The sequence below is a fragment of the Mustela lutreola genome, chromosome 5 (genome assembly GCF_030435805.1).
Source record: "Mustela lutreola isolate mMusLut2 chromosome 5, mMusLut2.pri, whole genome shotgun sequence".
In the NCBI taxonomy this organism is placed as follows: domain Eukaryota; kingdom Metazoa; phylum Chordata; class Mammalia; order Carnivora; family Mustelidae; genus Mustela; species Mustela lutreola.
In genome coordinates, this window is record NC_081294.1 from 973,421 (window position 1) to 992,267 (window position 18,847).

General features: G+C 63.3%; 1 protein-coding gene and 1 long non-coding RNA gene across 3 annotated transcripts in view; one reads left to right on the top strand and one right to left on the bottom strand.

The window, feature by feature from the left end:
- The window catches only part of LPCAT1 (lysophosphatidylcholine acyltransferase 1), a 44,074-nt gene extending 28,115 nt beyond the window's left edge, over nt 1-15,959 (bottom strand). The window contains exon 1 of one of the 2 annotated variants that reach the window (XM_059173584.1): nt 15,708-15,959. In XM_059173584.1, the coding sequence (XP_059029567.1) occupies nt 15,708-15,854 (147 nt within the window). In that variant the 5' untranslated portion in view covers nt 15,855-15,959. Of the gene's footprint in view, nt 1-12,976; nt 13,043-15,707 lie in introns of those variants that run through there. The other variant, XM_059173586.1, reaches the window with a different exon arrangement.
- Nucleotides 15,960-16,322: 363 nt separating this feature from the next.
- The window catches only part of LOC131831545 (uncharacterized), a 68,062-nt gene continuing 65,537 nt past the window's right edge, over nt 16,323-18,847 (top strand). Inside the window, exon 1 of the long non-coding RNA XR_009353681.1 lies at nt 16,323-17,902. This is a non-coding gene — a long non-coding RNA (uncharacterized LOC131831545). The remainder of the gene's footprint in view (nt 17,903-18,847) is intronic.

Below are 18,847 nucleotides of genomic sequence, written 5' to 3' on the forward strand. Positions count from 1 at the left end.
CCCGCGTGACTCTCCAGCCCCAGGATGTTGCGGGCAGACTCCCGACAGAGCACAGGACGCAGCCGCTCGTCTCAAACAAGCAGCCCCGGGCGGCACCGCATCCCCTCGGTCTGCCTGGGGAGATGCTGTGGGGGGGGGCTCCTTGGGCCCGGGCAGGCCCCACCGTGACAGGGACAGCTGCCACCACGCGGTGGTGAGGATGGACTCGGGGCTCACCAGAGGGGCCTCGTCAGGGACCGTCACGGTGGAGGGACACTCCCACGCACAGGGCCACGGTCTGGTTCTCACCAGGGGCCACGTGCTCGGGAACGCTGCTTTCTGGGATGAATGAGTCTCAGGCAGTCGGTCAGAAAACAGGGCTGGGGCAGGGCACAGGACTTAAAACTTGGAAGGGATTTACGATCAACAGACACAATTTATATATTTGCGAAAACACACACTTCAGACATGTGGGTTTTGCGGCAGGGAGTACAGCAAAGGCCAAGAGAAGGTGCGCGGTGACGCCTCCCGGCTGCCCGGCTGGCCCAGGCCCAGGGGCCCCACGGCCGCGCGCCTGTCACCCGCTCCTGCGTCGCCGACGGGCCCCACGGACCCTCCGCGGACTCTGCTGGGTCCTTTGTGGAGACCGGCACACGGCGCAAGCAGGTGTGAAGTTGAGACGGTCTAGTGCCGCGTGTGGAAAGAAGGAGTTAATGTGGCACCGACGTACTGGAAGTACCCTTGTCTCGGCACAGACTCAGCACAAGAATTACAAATGAGGTATTTCACACTTTTTCACACCATCTTGAAAGCCCAGCGTTCATCTGACACTCTGGGTCATGTGGGGTCTGGGCCGCCGCACATGGCACCTCCCCGTGACCGGCAGGGGACAGCAAGCTGGGTGGCCACCCCCACCCCTCCCCGTCCAGTCCTGGTCACCACCCGGGGCCACAGCCTCCGGGCCGGGCAGCAGCAGCGACAGCAGATCTGTCTTGCGGGGGGACGTTGGGGACGTTTCCTGTCAACTGAGCGCTTCCTCTGGGCTGTAGCACACGTCTTGGCGGACGAGAACATCTACCCACCCCCCGGCTTCGGGAGTGGCGTTTGCTGTAGCCGTGAGCGAGCTGAGCTTCAGCCACTGTCCCTCCTGCGTCGAGCGGGGGACGACACTGCTCCCACTCACTCAGCACACGCGCGCGACACGCCACACCCACAGGGCTCCTCCGTGAGGCCTCGGTGACGGGCCGGCAGGCCACCCACTGGGGAGTCTTTTCTCTCCGGAGTTGTGGAGCTCGCCTGCGAGCGCATGTCCGGGGGCACGTCTGGGGCAGGCCTGGCCTCGGCTTCCCTCTGGGCAGACCCAGCCGGGACATCCGTGCACCGGGGAGCCAGCTTCTCCAGGCAATTTCTCCCAAGATACACTATCCCAGGGCTGGTTTTTTCTTTTCTTTTTTTTTTTAACTATTTATCTAGATTTTCTATTTCTGCCTGAATTCATTTCAGGGGTTTTGTCAGAGAAAATCCTCCGTAAAAGTCCCAAATCTTTTTCTGCCCATTACTTCCCCGCTGCGTTTTCAAGGTAATGGAGCGAAGCCGCCTGTTGCCTCCTCCCGGCCCTGCCACGCCGCGTACTTGCTGTCACCCGTGTCTCGGCGACTCTCCAGAATGTTAATCCGCTTACAGAGCCGCTGGGGCACGTACTTGTGTCTCTACTGTGAGACGTCTCTCTCCACGAGCCGACTCTAACGTCCCTTTTAACTTCTTGAGGTAAAGGCCCTCGTGTTATCCTCTGATGTGCTTCTCTGCACAGGCGCGCAGAGAACACAGACCTTCTCGGAGCAGCACTCCAGCCGCATGGTCACGTCACCAGCTAGACGACTGGTGGCCGCTGCCGGCTGGGTTCGTGTGCCGGCGGAGCAAGCACGCGGACGGAAGGTCTCAGAAGGTCGGTCCCACGCGGCAGGTGCAGCAGGAAGCCCGGCTCGCCAGCGCGCTCTTCCACCAACCACACACCAGCCACTCCCTTTCCCGGACGGTGTGTGCCACAGAACGGCACCGCATCGGGCGCCAGGAGAGCTCGCGACGGCCGTCCTACCCCGTGCATCTCTGAACCACGGACCGGGTCAGGGCTCCGAGGGGAGCTCAGGGCTCCCAGGAAGGCAGTGCCAGGGAAGCGCGACCTGGACCTGCCCAGTGCTCTTCACGTGGCTTAGTTAACTACATACGTCCCCGTAGGCAGGCCGGCAGCCACAGGGCTCACTTGGCCATCCCCCATGGGACACAGAACATGGCCACCTTCAATTCAGCCCTCGATGAAACACTCACGTGCCTGCTCTTACGTGCACCCAGGAGAACAGTCGGGTTTCCAAGCTTCACAGCCAGCAGGGAAAGGACACGTGAGCGACCATCGCAGGCCACAACCCTCTGCAGACACGCCCCCCATGAGGGCAGTTGGACACGCAACGTGGTCTGAGAGTCACAGACCTCCAGTGAACTGCTGTGGCTTGGCCTGCGGGTTGGGGCAGGAAGCGGCTCTACAGACATACACTCGCCGATTGCCAGGTGAACTGCCTGGAGGAGGTGAATGCCCTCGGGAGCACACGGGGTGCGGGGGACCTGCCTGGGCTGCTCCCCAGGACCCCAGGGCTCTGCCTTCACCTCTGGGCAAAGAGAGGGCCTATGCGTTTACGCTGGGCTCAGCCTGGCCCTGGAGGAGGGGAAACTGTCTGCAGGAGAGGCAGGACACGGAAGGCTTCATGCAGCCCCTTCTAGAATCTTCTGTGGGCTCTGACCACTTGTTCTGAGCTCTAAGCTGCCCCTGGGGTGGACCTTCCTGTTCTCCTGCTTACACCTCCTGGTCCACTTGTCTTCATGGGCTCTGTGGCCTGGCCGCTGGCCTCCTGGCACTCTCACCGTCCAGCACACCCTGCCTACACCGGCCCTGCCCCTCAGCCTGTCTGAGCCGACTCAGCGTTTCCAGCCTCGGGACAACAGCCAGGGATGCTGTGTCAGCCACGTGGACATTCTCAAGTGTGCTGGGGCTGCAGAAAGACCACAGTCACCGCAAAGACGTTGGGAGAAAGTCCTGTTGGGCTGGAAAACAGGGCACGGAGCAGAGCACGGGGAGCGGCCCGGCTGCCTGTAGGCAGTCCTGCTGAGAGCTCACGGGCACCATGATTACAGCCCGGTGGACACGGTGCCGCCGTCCCTGAAGGCAGCCGCGGGCAACTCTGCTCCTCGGCCAGCCTGGAGGGCAAGCCCGCGGAATCACAGAGCCCCAGTATCATGGTCCCCGGGAGGGAACCTGTAGGGAGGCAGGGGGTCCCCTTGGGAGAGGGCAGGGATCCATTTCCCACAACCCAAAGACCCAGCTCTTTTGGGTCTGGGGGTTGACTCGGACAACCCCCCGGCTTGGGGGGGGCAGGGACAGCCCCCAACATCCACTCCCACAGAAGCCCCTTGTGGAGCCGCGAGGTGGTCAGCAGCCGCAGGTGATCCGTACTGGCAGGGACGGGTGGCCGGCAGTCTCTGGAGACGCAGGCAGGGGCGGGGGGCAGGGGCCTCGGGGAGGGGGAATGTGGGCCGCGCTCCCGGTGATGGCCCTGGGCGGGGCCGGGGCAGAGCAGGCATGCATGCGGGAGGGGTGCTCGCTGCAGACCAAGCAGGAGAGGCTGGGGGCGTGGGGCCCGCGCCCTCCACAGAGCTCTGAAGGCTGTGGCCTCACTGCCCCTCAGCAGCCCGGCCACCCTCAAGGGCACCAGGTCACATAAACCCGGGGTCGCCCCTCCTGTGAGCCGAGGGTTTACAAGCCCCTTCTAGGAGGCCCTGCATGCAGGCTCCCCGGCTGAGTGAGGTCACGCTCCGTGGAAGCTGGCTGCGACACGTGGTCCGTCAGGAGGGGTTTACCCAGACACGGACACGCAAGCTGACGATTCCTGTGTCCCGGAGCAGCATCTCCTGTGGCACGCTCCGCCAGGAGGCCCTGGTGGGGGCCCCGCTGCAGGGGGGCCTGTCACAGCAGCCTGTGGGCTCTCAACACCATTTCCTGCCCAAAGGAGCCAGGACTCCTGGGAGAAGCTGTTCCGGGCTGGGGCAGAAAACGTGGAGGGTGACCGGGGACAGCAGGAAGGGGACAAAGGTCCCCAGACTCAGGAGCCCCCCTGGAGCCCCCCCGGCAGACAACAGTCTGAGCACCGGTAAGATCGTCACACTGATGGGAAGCTCACGGGTGCTCACACCTTGCGTCCAACGCCCCGGGCGCACGCGCACGTCTGCACACACCCCGCCTCACTGGTCACTTCTGGAGGGACGTGGGCTCCTGAGTGTGACGCCGGCCCATGTGGTCATGAGACCACCCCACAGGGCAGCCGAGGGGGGACCCAGGAGTGTCCCGCACACCCCCCCACCCCACGTGGAGGAGACACAGCACACGCCAACAGAAACGGGTGCATCTGAAAGACAGGGCCTTTCAGAGGGGATTCAGGTAAAGTGAAGTCACTAGAGCGGCCCTGATTCCACACGGCAAGTGTCCTTCCGAGAAGACATCAGGTCACAGACACACGCAGACGGCTCCTAGAAGAGACGGCGTCTATACGCCCAGGAGCGAGGCCTCGGGAGGAGGCTGGAGACGGGGGTCCAGTCTCTAGGACCGGGGGACAGAAGCGTCTGTTGCTGAAGCCCGCGTGTCTCCGATCTTCCAGATCTGATGTCACACATTCACTGAGTGCAGTGAGTTCACCAGCGGGCCGTCTTCTGGAACTCTCTACCGAAGGCCCCTCTGGTCACAGAGCCCAGCTCAGACGCACCTGGTGGTCACGCCCTCCTCTCTGCCCACTCACCTCGTCTTTGTGCCAGCTGTCCCAGTGTCTTGGGTTTCACAACACGCAGCTGCTGACGCACTATGTAGGAGACAGAGGACGCTGGAGTGCACTCGGGTCCCCAGCGTCTCACCCACGCCATCAACGGTCACTGGGTCACTGCGGCAACACGGGTCCTTGCCGGGAGTGGATGAACCAGCCACGACCCCAGATGCTGTGCACCCCCAGAGCATACACGGGCCTGGTGCCATCAAGGGCCCCCCAAGCTGTGCAAGATGCCGACTCAGCACCTGCTGGTAGGAGGTACTTGTGGGAGTGCGGCGAAGGGGGTTGTCACGGTGACGGCCCTGCCAGGAACGCGGTCAGCAGCCTGAAGGCCCGGGGGACCGAGTCAGAACACACGGCGAGCACCGGGCCCTGTGGCACGGCTGCCCTCGCGGCACTCGGCACGGCGGTGGGCAGGCCATGGGGAGGGGGTGTTCTGGGGCCGGAGTGCTTTCCCGTGGATGAGAATAATTATCGCCGTTCCAAAGGCTGCGGAGACACAGACGAGTTCGTCACGGAGAACCGCATTCCGTGGGGTCAGAGACAACGGGAGCGCCCGCGGGCCGCGGGGGACGGAGCCGGGCTGTTGGAGCCCAGGCAGCGGCTGAAAACTGCTCGCGCGGCAGCGCTCCGACCACCCTGTCACCGCAGACCCCGCTGGGGCGCGGGTGACGAAGAACCCGTGTTCCCTCCCCCAGCGACGGCACGGGCACCAGCCCCACGTGTTTCACAGCCGGAGCTCAGCGGCGTCGCCACGAGGAGGCTGATGCCAAGCCCTGGGCCCCCCGGCTCTGGCAGAGGTCAGGAACAACGACAGCTCTGGCCAGTCCAGTCCCAAGAAGCCGCGTGCCGTGTGCTGGGCCCTCTGCCCCGCGGGGGACGGCTGGGGACCGGCCCACGTGGGCGCACCTGGCTGGCTGGCAGCCCCAGTCCAGCTCCCCGCGGAGCGGCTTGCGTGGGCGTTGCTGGTAGCAGCAGAGCAGGACGTCACCTGGGACACCAGCAGGGGACAGTGAGCCAAAGGTCGCCTGTGGGACAGGTGCCAGCCGCACCAGAGGGAAGGGCTTCCCGCTCCTCGGCGTACCAGGGCAGGTCCCGAGGTGACTCAGAGACAGAAGGACAGACCAGGACTCCTACCTTCCCACCAGCTGGATGACAGCATCTGAAAGGCACGAGTTTCCAGGACGGCCACGGGCCATGCACTGCGTGAGCGTGTGGAAGGTGGACAGTCGCTAACAGGTGTGGGGGTGCCTGGGGCCTGACCAGTGGGGGTGCTACCCACGAAGTGAGCACGGGGCCCCGGAGGGACCAGCACGGAGGGTGCTCAGATCCAAAGTGGACAGGACCCATGGTGTTCTGACCACGGGTCCACCCGCACCCACGAGGATGGGCTCCTGAGGCCGAGGAGGGGAAGTGCCAGCCTTCTGGGCACTCGGTGGTGTTCCCGGCCCAGATGCCCACAGCACGATGGAGTGGACCCATGGCCCTGCAGCCGGAGGGACATCCCTGCAGGGCTGTGGCTCTGGGGCCAATACGACAGAGAGAATCCACTAGCCCCAATCAGTCAGCCCCGTCCCGTGTGTGCCCCGAGGCAGAGCGAGGTGCAGACGGGTGGCGCACAGGCCAGCTGGGGTCTGGGTCTGGGGGGCAGGAACAAGCCCGTGCTGGGCCTCCGGGGTTGGAGGGGCACCCTGCTCTCTGGGGCTGGGTCTTGGGACGGCCTCAAACGGCTCCCTGGGAGGCTGGGCTGGTCCCCCCCGGCTCTGCCCACGAGACGACAGATAAGCCTCATGGATTCTGCAAAGACTCCCGCAGGAGAGAAACAGAAGGACACCGTACCTGCGGAATCCGTCTTTCTCTCTGGCTGTTACATATTTTAAAAATTTAAAGCAAGTTGTTTTAAAAATCCAGACTTAGAACAGAGAACCTTCTGAAACCGGGCAGCCATGGCCTGAAGGCCCTCAGCCCAGCATGGGTGCAGAGCAGCTCTGTAGACGTGGCCCTGGTTCCTGCCTACTGGGCCCCTCCCTCCCGACGCGGCGACCAGACAGACACCTCGACGCGTCTTCTTTCTCAAGAACAGCAGCTGCCCCCGAGTGCCGCGGCTGGGACGTCCCGGCACACACTCCCGTCCCCACAGCCTGGGGCGTCCAAGAGCATTAGCACTTCGCAGGCGCAAGCCCGGCTGGTTTGCTGGGACCCCCACGGCTCCCCTCCAGCAGCAAAACACCTTTTCTGAACATGTTGGGACGCAAACCGTCTCCGAGTTGGAAAGGAAAGACAGAGAGAGGCGTTCCCAATGGCGGCCGCGAGCGTCACCCTCTTGTCACACGCGGCTGCTGGCTGAAAAGCCTCCTTTCTACGGAGAGACGGCGCGCAGGGCGAGGCCGAGCCCCGCGGTGTGGGTGGCGTGGGGAGGTGGGGACAGCTGCCAGGAGCCGGCCCGTCTGCGGGGCCTCTTGTTTCTGGAGCAGCCGGCCTTCGGCGGTGTGACCCGTCACTCTTTAATCCTGTGTCCGGCTCAAGTCCGGACTCCCTGGCCTTCCTCTCGCGGACATGTGAATGTTGGTCTTCCTGCCCCTGGTCCTGGACGCTGTGAGTCCACCTGCGTGGCTGAAGACCATCTCCTGCCAGGACCACACTCACAGCTGCGTACGAGCTCTTCCCAGCTCTCCCACTGAGATCCAGAAGTCCCCAGAGTGTTGCTAGAACAGCTCTTTTCTCCTCCAATCTCGAAGCAGCGCCTCCGTCCACAGCACGCAGGCTTCTCCACATCAGAGCCTTAGGACCCCGTCCGGGCGCACACGGCCAGCCTGGAGCTTCGCGCAGGAGAGGGCCTCCCGGGAACTCACGTGCGAACCTATGGCCGGCCCTAGCACGGCCACGCCCCAGGACAGGGGTGTCTCCTGTCCCTGTCAGGGCTGACGGCGAGGCCGACGTGAAGCCACAGGAGCCCCTGCAGCTCCGCACCGGAGTGGAACCACCCTGCTCCGGGGCGACCCTCCACACACCCCCTACAACCAAGGGCGCCGCCCTAGGAGCCCGCCGGACACCGCACAGTCCTTCCACTCCTGCCTCCGCGCCAGCGTCCGAGGGCCCAGCGCGGTGGAGGTCAGAGCCTTCTGTAGTCTCGGGCCCAAGGCCAGCTCTGTCCCCCAGCACCGAGGGTCTCACAGACCCTGGCACAGGAGCAGCGGGACCCACAGCCACAGGGTTAAAGCCACACAGTCAGCGGTCAGCACGGAGGGCAGCTCACGGCCCCCAGGCGAACGCAGCCGAGATCTCCGGGCTCGGGAGCTGAGCGGGCTGCACAGGGCGCTCGGTCCATGCAGAAGGGCGTCAGCATACAAGCTAAGGAGCCGTGGCATGCGGGCCACGGCGGTGCGGCCTTGGGGACATCGGGAGACACCTGCCACGTAGTCAGCCTCAGGGTCTCCAGGAAGAAGCACCGGAGGGGCTGGCCAGCTGAGGCTGGGCCCCAAGGCAGGAAGGCACAGGGTGGGAGGCGGCGGGAAGGTGCTCAGAAGGCCCAGGGAAGTGGGTGCCCTGCCGGCGCCGCGTCACTGCTGGGCGGACAAGGGAGCACTGGAGCGGACCGGCTTGGGGGCCGAGGGGAGGACTCCCGGTGCCTGCTGCCCTCCTCACGGTCACCACGGCTACCACCGCAGCCGCCGGGGCCTCCCCTGCAGGAGCTCAGCCCTTGGAGCCCACGGCTGGCGCGGGGGAGGGGTGGGGCATGACACGCGCTCCGCCAAGGACCCTGCTCCCTCAGAGCACGGAGAGCCCTTGCGCTCTGGACACGACACCCTGCCCTCGCCGCAGGAGGCTTTCGGGCTCTCTGCCCGGTGCTGGATGGCGGATGGCCCGGGGCGCGCACGCAGGGCTGTCAGCCGCGGGAGGAAACGCGTAGGAGAGGAGACAAGTTCACTGGGTCAGTGAACACGTGCCGAGTGCGGGTCACCAGCCAGCGCTGCTCCCAGGGACCCGCGGAGGCCTGCAGCGCTGCCTGGCCTGGAGCCCCATGGGCGGGACAGCGGGCCCAGCAGCCAGCTGGCTGGGGGCAGAGCTGGGGGCCAGCTCCTCTCCTGCAGGGAGCTGAGAAAGATCCTGACCCTGCAAGCACTGAGCAGAAGCAGGGCCCCCGGAGCACGCGCCCTCCCCCGCCGCCAGCCTCTGGGCTCCCCTCGGCCCTCCTCCCCACTCGTTTCCTACAGAATCGCGTCTCCTCAGGGTTCTCAGGACCCTTCAGCGGAGACCCTGTGGTCTCTGCCATTCTAAGCTGCCGCCCGGATGTGAAATCCCACAGGAAACCCAAGTGCAGGCATGAGGCCCCTCCGTCACCGGCCTCACCCGAGAGCTCAGCACATGGTGGACCCGCCTCTCTGGGCAGTCGCCGAGAAGAGCGGACAGGACAGAAGCAGAGACGCGCCAAGAGCCCAAGTCTGGGGCCGACTGCTCCACTCCAGAGGTGAGGCTCGGGTCCAGCCCAGGAGCGGGCTCCAAATCCCCACCTGGGGACCGCAGGGGCGCGGCGGCCCCTGACGCGCTCCTACAGGCCTCTCACCTGGGGGGCCAGGACACCCGGCAAGAACAGCTGCTTGGGGGCTTTCCAGGCACAGCCCCCCCCCCGGCCCCCGCCGTGGAGTCCCACAGACGGGCTGAGCTCGGGCTCTGAGCACACTGGAGGGGCACTCTGGGGCGGTGGGTGCCAGCTGGTGGACGGCAGGGGCAGGGGGGCCAGCCCAGGGGCACTGGCTTTTTTCTCAAGAACGAGGGAACGAGAAACGAGGAAGGGGGAGCCGTGAGGGACAGGCGCACAGACCAAGCGCAGAGCAGCACCTGTGCTGGTCCCCGAGCAGATGACGCCCAGAAGCCACATACAGGGTTAGAACAGGCAGGTGGTACCTGGCGCCTGGAGGGACCCCCCCCCCCCCCAATTCCTGTGCCCAGGAGAGCTCCAGGGGGCCGTGAGCTCATCTGTTTACTAACAGTCTGTGCGTCTCACCTGCTGCTAGGAGCCCCTGGCTGTGGTCCAGGAGAGAGCAGTCCCTGCCCAGGGCTGTGGGCTCACAGTCCCGAGAAAGCAAGCACCACCCCCCTCCCCAGCTCGGGGAGTTCCCTGCCTGGAGCGGGCTGCAGGGGAGCGGGCAGCGGTCCACCTGCGCTGGCCTCACACGCAGTCCACGAGGACAGTCAGCAGGGGCAGGGAAGGGGGATGCCTGGTGGGCTGGGGCCAGGATGGAGGAGACGAGGGACCCCACCAAGGACTCCGTCCCCTCCGCCTCGGGCTGGCAGACACGGGGCCAGGCTGTGCGGCCTGAGGAAATCCCTTATCTCCAGCGCCTTTGGCACGGCCTGAAAAGCATCTTGGAATCCCAGGCCGTGGCGTCTGCGGCTGCTCACCTTCGCTCGGCAGGTCCTGGCAGAGCACCTGCAGGCCCAGGACACAGCACACCTTGAGGCCCTTGCCAAGGGGGCCCCTCCAGCCGCAGTCCGGGGCTGTCCTGATGGGCTGCCAACGCTCCCGGCTGGGCACCTCCTGCCCGCTCAGCTCTCCGACAAAGCACGCCCAGGACATCCCGGCTCAGCCTCACTCCCAACCGCAGGCGCTACCTGAATGCTGGCTCTGGGCCCTCTCTGTGGGACGCTCCTAGGGAACATCCAGGCCTGCCCCCCAACTGTAGAGAGCCCCTAGCTCCCAGCTGTAAGGAGACCCAAGGGCACATTCTGTACTTCCCCGGCTGCTGGGAGCTCCCTGGAGTGTCCTGGCTATCCTGCCGGCGGCAGGGAACTCCTGGCCCATCAGTAACATTTGTAGGGGAGAATGGGCCTGACAGCCAGCCTGTGGGAGGAACCTGGGTCATCAGTCCCCACCAGGGTGGTCACTCTTCCGAAGACACGGGCGAACGTGGGAGCAGACTGGTCCGAGTGCTCCTCAGTGCGACAGGAGCACTCGGTGGAGGGGAGCGTGCGGGCGGCGGCTGCCGGCCAGTGCACCTGGTTAGGGGAGAGGGCCCGAATGGCCCCGAGCGCTCGAGGGTAAGTTGGGCTCTGGCTTGGGGCGTGCGGAGCTCCAGCAGCCCGGGGGCCCCCACGAGGATACGGAGCTAATGAGTCCCACCGGACAGAAGTGACTGATGACTCTTTCCTACCAGTGAAAAGACCTACTGCTACAGAGAGGGGGTTCTCCTCGGCTGTTGGGCCTGGTCCAAACCAGCCCCTTGGCCTGGGATTCCTGGCTGTCTGGGGCCTCAGGCTCACTGCTGGGGATGCTGTGCATGGAGCAGAGGGCCCCACTGGGTGCCCACACCGGTCCCCACCTTCCAGACCTCAGTGACCCTGTGAGAGCCAGCTCTGCACCCCAGCCTAGGGGTTTGGAATATCAAAATTGTGAAAGATGTTTTTTTAAAAAAAAAAATTCAGCCAGCAAGTAGCTTTTTAGAGAAAATAAGTCAGTCCTCTGGCTCTCAGATGGACACATGACTTATGGGAGTAAAGAGGCCCTGGGCTCCTGTGGCAGGTCCCGCTCACGGGCTGGGAGCATGTCAAGGGCTCGGGCAGGGCCATCTGCGGAGCCTCTGGGCCCCTGCGAATGCATGAGAACGGAGTAGGCATCGTGCCTGAGATGTTGGGAGCCGCGGGCATGTGCGTGCTTAGGGACAGCGTTGAACAAGCTTGGAGACACCTCCGCTCGTGAGGCTGGAACATGCCAATTAGTCATGATACCGCAAAGTGTGGCTCGAAGGGCTGCTTGGCAGCCGGGCTTGAGGTCAGCACGGCGACCCCATCTAGACACACGCTTTCCTCTGGGCGCATTTTCACAATAACTCATAACCTCACTCCGGGTTTAAGGAACACTAGAAACGGGAGAAGCGCAAGCTCAGAAGAGGTTAAGGTCACCCGGACACATCACGGCAAACGCAGGAGGGCCGGGCGAGGGGTGAGCTCTGGGGACCATGGCATCATGTCCTGGCTGTGCTGGGTGAAGGCCCCGGGGGCAAAGTGGTTGGCAAGGCACAGTCTCTGGCACGGGGGGAGGCTTAGCGAAACACGATTCGTGGGAGTTGCGCTCAGACTCCCAGGAGCAGAGGAGCCCGGAGCCCCTCCTCGACCTTCTCCAGCATCTGGCGTGCCCTCTGGTGCTCAGATGCCCGTGGGGACAAGAGCAGGGCAAGCGCCCTCCTCCCGCACCAGGATGCCTCAACGGCCACTTTCAGGGGCAAAATCCTGATTTTCTAAAATGAGAGATAAGACTGACCGTGCTTTACTCAGTACTAATAAATTTTTAAAATGTTAAAGATGAGTGTGTGTCTACAGTTGCATGTGCGTACATGTACACAAGACCTGTCCAGAGACACACGTGTCAAGCACCGGTATTCCAGGACCAAAGAGAAGATCCTGAAAAGTCAAGTCTCCTCAACCCCCACCCCATCCGCCAACTTGGCCACGGTTAGCGCTCACGTGTGACCCTTCGAGAACAGCAGACCTGGACGACAGGAGGCTCCTGCCCTGAACCTGCCTGGGGTCGAAGCCCGCAGAGTCCCTGGGTCTAAGTCTCCTTACCTGGGACTCAGGGATGTGACACACAACCCCGCACCCGCCTGTCTCCAGGGCTGCACTGAGTGACCAGAGGCAAGGACATGGGAGAAATGCCCCGACGTGCCAGTGGGCTACAGACACACAACAGAGGGATACTGTCAGGCCTCCAGGTTGTCAAAGGTGATGGGGCCAGAGGCCTGGCATCGGCCCTGCTGCAGGCAGCCCTCCCTGTCTTCCCCTGGGACACACGTACTCCTGGAAGCCCTCCGTCCCTGTGCCCCGCCGCCCTGGTTTCTGTGACCACCAGCCCCTTCAGAGCACCGGCTCCGAGTCACATCAAGTCCCCACGCGCCCCTCCCTCCACGCCCTTCGGCAGACCGCTGGGGTGGATGAAGAGCCGTCACCACGCACGGACACGAGGGGCAGCAGGAGGGCTGGGCTGGGTGCCCAAGACTCCCTGACCCAGAAGGGCCACGCCTGACTCAGGCTCTAGGGTGAGACCAAGGGCATCTGCTGTTGCTTTCTTCCCTTGAACCACAACTCAGACATCTGGCCAGGAGCTCAGAGAAAACGATCATCTGGTTCTGGGGACTTACACTGCGACAGGCCACCCCACACGGCTGCTCGGCTGGAGTCCATCCCTGCATCCGACCTTCACGGTAACCCTCTCTGTGGGTTTAATGTGGAAAGGGGAGCACGCGGCAGCGCCCCCCCACAGACTCATTTCCAGGGTGAACAGGAAGCCAGACTGCCTTCCGGGAAGTGAGTCGTCTGTGGGAGTTCAGAGATGGGGAAGCATCGGGGCTGGAGGCGGGATGCACTCACGCCCGAGGGCTCCAACAGAGGTGCCCCCCCCCGAGCCCTGGCAATAGAAACCCCTGTATGACCCCCCCACCGCAAATCGCCAGCTGACTCCATATGACGTGGTTTAGCTTTTCTATCTTGACAAGTTATTTCCTGTCCGAAGAGGTGGTTAAGCTCCTCACTAAATCGGCAGTTAAATGACAGGCGGACTGCCCGTTGATCCGCAGACAGTGGCGGCCCATCCCCAGCAGCAAGCCTAACAGGTGCACACAGGCTTCCTCCCAGGCTTATCCTGACTCGGAATGCCAGTGGGTTCCCGAGCGCCCTTGGGTGTCTGCCATGGCTGGGCTCGTTTACTGACTGATTTAGGGAGTCCGACTTTCTTTGCTTGGACAGGCCAGATCCCCCCACGTGGAAACCTCGGCCCACTGTATTACTTAAAGGAGAAAAGCTCGCAGAGCTCTGCTTGCAAAAACCAAATCGTCTCTGTAGGACGGAACCTGGAGCTTAGGAGTCACAGACTCTGTGCCCCGGACCACGGGCCGCTGACCGGAGCAGTAACCGCAGCTCCGTGACACACACAGGAAACACCAGTTATCCTGAAGAGCAGGGACGCCGCCTCTGCAACATGGCAACAAGGTGTGTGCAAAGTATCCTCCCCTTCCTGGGGGGCTAGGGCGTCCACCCACCTGTTCCTTTCTGAACATCTTCCAGAAGCTGCCCGCCAACATCTAAAACCACACTCCCCCGTTTACAGCCCCCAGTTTACAGCCCTGTGTCCCCCGCCCGAGGGGTACCGGGGAGTTCAAGCTCTGCTGGCACGTCCGTCCGTCCTTTCTGCGCGTTTACTCATTGACTAGAGAGCCTCTAGAGCACACCCCACTCGGACAAAAAGCACCAGGTTGTGGCAGGACACTGTCCGGCCCCTGTCCCTCCACACTACTGAGGAAGGGGGCTGCAAGTGTGACAGGGACACAGAGGCGGCCCTCCAGGGACCTCCAGGGAGGAGGGGGCTTCCTCCTGCAGGTGCCATCACCCAAGCAGAGAGGCCATCACTCGGCCGGCCCGGGCAGAATGGCCAGGAGAGAGCAGGCAAAGTCAGGAAGACACAGCGGGACCTTGGAAGCCACCTGAGTCAGGGCTCATTCCCAGGATCACCCTCCGAAGGTTCAGAACAGTGGGTGGAAGAAGGCCTGTGGACCATAGGAGTGATGGGGTAGGGTCTGGTGGGGGCACCATTCAGGAGCCCTGAGGAAGTGGCTGTGCTCCAACCCCCTCACAGCTGGGTACAGCAGCTGGAAGGTGATGAGTTCAAGTCTGTAAGCAAAAGGACACAGAAGGCGGGTTGCCGGCAGACCCCAGGGGCAGGCAGATGATGGTGTCTGTCTCCAGACACACAGACACAGGGGACAAGGCCCAGGAGCTGACTGGTACAACCTTACTTCATGTCACCTCCCCCTCTCCCCTGTCCTCAGTCTAGTGCCTACCCTTTCCTCTCCCACGATGATAATCAAGCCCACCTAGAGGAGGCTTCAAGAAGAGCGACCCAGGACGACATCAAACTGCAAGAACTTTCCACTTCAATATTATTTCCAAAGACTAACTTCATGCATTAAAGAAGAATCTCAATGTCACCCCAAAATGTTCGGTCTCAGCTGGAAATACACTCTCCACCAACTGCACAACTGTTAAAATCCTACACTTGTGCCTGGTTCCATTACGGTTTTGGAGTTAAAAGAAATGCCCTGTCATGCCCAATCCTACAGAAATCAACTGCACAACCAGAGAGCAGGAATGTACCCAGGGAAGCCCAGCCCTGCGGGGGAATGACCGCACCAGGTCAGGGAATGACCCCACCGGGTCAGGGAATGACCCCACCGGGTCAGGGAATGACCTCACCAGGTCAGGAATGACCTCACCAGGTCTGGGATTGCTTCCCACCAGGTCCGGGTATGACCCCACCGAGTCGCGGAACGGGTCCCCCATAGAAGCCGGCGACGACAGGGACGTGCGGGCGCCGCCGCTTGCAGCAGGCATCCACCTCTCAGCGGGACCAGAGGGCTCCGCGCTTCGCAAGCGCTGAAAGCGGACCCCGCTGCTCGCTCGCGGGAACCCGGGACGCACAAAACCGTCACGGCCGAGCCCCCAGCGCAGCGCCCCCGGCACTCGCACCACTCGCAGGCGCCGAGGCGGAAATCCTGTCGCTCCCGCCGGCCGGCTCGCACCGCGGGCTCCGGCCCGCACTCAAAGGACCGACGAGGTCCCCACACGAGGCTCATCAAGTGACCAAGTCACATCCAGGACAGCCGCGCGGTTCCCTCCAGGGGCCTGCGCGCGGCCGGACCGGACGCGGGGCCCGGGGACCGCGGGTGCGGCGACCCGGGGATCCGGGAAAGGGGGTGTGGGGCCGGGCGCCAGGGCGCGGGCCGCGGATGGGGGTGAGGCCGCCCGCCGCGGGGCTGTGGGGGGGTCGCAGGTCGCGGGGGGCGGCGGGGCCGGGCCCGGCCCGGGGCGCGCACCCACCTGGGCCTTCCGCAGGGCGCTGAGGCGCAGCTCGTGCACGAAGGGGTTCCGCCCCGGGGGCGCCAGCCGCCGCACGTCGCCGGCCCCCACGCTGGAGGCGGTGCTGGAGCCGGGGGCGGCCCGGGGACCGCGCGCCCGCAGCCTCATGGCCGCCGGCCGCCGCAGGGAGCCGGGCGCGGGGCGCGGAGCCGGTGCGGAGCCGCAGCGGAGCGGGCGCGGGGCGCGGGCCGAGGATGCGCGGCGGCCGGGGCGGGCGCGCAGGCGCAGGCGGTCGGGCGGCGTGACGCGAGGGGCGGGGGGCGCCGGCGGGGCGAGGCCTGGGCGGGCGGGGGCGGTGCGTCCCGAGAGCCCCGCCCCCGGGCCCGCGAGGCCGCCCCGCCCCGCCCCGCCCGGCGCCAGCCCTCAGCGGCTTGGGGGCGCGCAGGGGAGGCGGGGGGGGGGGAGTGGGCTCCCGGGATCCGGGGTCCCGAGCGGCGCCTGGGCCCGTGGCGGCGCCTCGCGTAGCGGCCGGACCGCGGGGACCCTCGGTCCGGGCCTGTCCCCCGCGCGGAGTGGCCCGGCCAGTCGCTCTCTCCAGCGGCGCAGGGCAGCTCCGCACCAGGCGCCCCCCTGCCCGAGCGCGGGCGCCGCGGCGAGCCAGGCTGCACCTGCGCGAGGCCAGCGCGCACCCCGTCGAGGCTCCGCTAGGGACGGACCCAGTCCCGCCTCGGGCTGCCTTTCCTCCTCGGCCGTCCTCGAAGTCCGCCTTAGGGGAAGCAGGCTCTCCCGGTGCGCCTCCCGGGGCCAGTCTGGGCCAGCGCTGGCTGCGGGCCGTCCCAGGAGGCCCTGAGCGCAGCCTCTTCCCCACGCAGCGACCGCCCGTCTCCGGTCCACGCGGAAGGGGGGTGCACAGACGCGTTTGCTGACTGGGACCCAGGGTTGTCAGTGGGTGTGAATCAAATGATTCTTTCTCGTGGCCTCATTACTCTAGTTCACGGAACCACTCCCTTGCAGGAAGGGAGACACGTGGGGGTCTCTAATTTGTGGCACAGTATTACTAACTAGGGCAAAAGTGAAATAGTTCATCAAAATTTATCCATTTCAGGGGCTCCTGGGTGGCTCAGTGGGTTAAAACCTCTGCTTTCCGCTCAGGTCATGATCTCAGGGTCCTGGGATCGAGCCCCGCATCGGGCTCTCTGCTCAGCGGGGAGCCTGCTTCCTCCTCTCTCTGCCTGCCTCTCTGCCTCCTTGTGATCTCTGTCTGTCAAATAAATACATAAAATATTAAAAAAAATTTTTAAATCAATTTCAAACATTTACCACAAACTGCAGTGTAGTGAGAGCCGCTAAATTTCTGTGCCTGCCTCTCCCTGAGTCCCTGGCCGGAAGGGGGTGGAGCCCCAGACAGGCTGTGGGCATGGGGGGGCATGGGTGAGGAAGAACAACTTGGACACAACCCAACAGCTGAAATCATGAGGAAGTAGTCGGAACACTTCTTGCATTGCTCTGGGGCCCCTGCTGCGGGACTGCCTGGGGTCTTAGGACCTCCGTGCCTTATGAGGGTCCCCAGCCGTGTCCCTGCCTGAGCCTCTGATAACCTGGCTGATCCCCTTGCCCGCTGATATGGTGAAGTGTCACCTTGCTGAGGGCCCTTCTGCATTTTGATGGACAGAGAAAAACTGGGGAACCAGAAGAGAGTCCCGTGGGTTCACAGTGGTCCAGGTCCTCTGACACAGCCTTGTCCATACAGACAGGGAAAGAGCAAGGTTACATTCCAGCGCCCTTTCTAAGCCTCACGCCGGACCAGGGCAGGTCTCCTCTCCTCTGAGGCTCAGTTGTCAAATCTGTAAAAGGCAACTAACACAGTACTTCTTACCTTCTCTGCTGTGTGATGACAAGATGGCCCTTGGGACTGCAGTGGGTCTTACTTGCCGGTGGACTGTGGCGGGGACTGTCTCCATCGCCCAGTGGCCATCAACACACGGTGGATTTCTGAGCATTCAGCTGACAATTGCTCTGATCACAGGCACGAGAACGTAGCTGGGAGCTGCTAGGACAGGATAAAGAGATACTCCGAGTGAGAGCCGAGAAGGATGGCCAGCAAGGACCGGGTTCTCAAATCCTTCTCAACAAGCAGAGCCCTGGAGAAGGCTGAAAGGTTGACAAAGGCAGAAAGCAGCCAGGAGGCCGGCGTGAGGAGTGCAGGGCCCAGAAGGGTGAATCCAGGAAAGCTGGCTGGCTTGCACTGCTTTATACTTTCTTTTCTTCAATTTCAGTCCTGTGATGGAATTTTCTAGAAGTCATAAGAGTGCTCTGGAAACTTGACTAGGAGAAGTTGGTATTGGGCAAGGGGTTGTGAGAAATTGTCTTTCTTGTTTTGAAGAAACTACCAGTGGGGACCTTGAACGTCTAAGGCAAATCCCCGGAGGTTCTCTGGGAATCTTCTGGAATACAGACCCTGGCGCACGGAGCAGGTGGCCGGGCTGTCCCTGTGGCTCCTTCTTCTTGCTTTGCCTCTGTCTTAGGAAGATGGAGCATCCCGTTCTCCAGGGGGACTGACAACACAGGAGGGGTGCTGCTTGCTGGTGTGGGGCTGTGTGTTTTGGTCTGTTTGTTGAGTTTTAGAGTTCTGTACAGATTCTCGGAGAAGAAGAGTTCTCCGTTTTCTTCTGATACTTTTCATTCTGCCTTTCGTGGTGTTTTTAATCCATTGATGCATTTTTCTCCTCTGCACTGGGACCCCGTGTTCTCGATGCCACCCAGCAGCTTGCCTCCCCACGGTGGCTCCCTCAGGCACAAGCACAAGGATTGATGAAGCTTTTCTGGACGCTCTGTTTCCTTCCACTGGTCTGCTGGTCCCCCCGGCCTCACACTGGTCTAACTGCAAAAAACCCCGGGGGGTTTTGTCCTGGAGCACGCGAGTGTACATTCACAGGAATGCGTCGGAAGGCACCTGGGATTTGTTTTAGCGCGCGGTGCTGAGACACACAGATGTGCACAAGGCACAAAGGATGAAATTTTGCTCACAGTTTCCTGGGACCAGGGAGCATATGTGCCACGGGGGTTGGGAAGCACCAGGTCTGTCAGGAAGTCACAGGAGCGGGTAGAAAATGTGGCAAGACCCTTTACTGTGGTTTCCACAGGGGGGGCTGCGGAAGCGG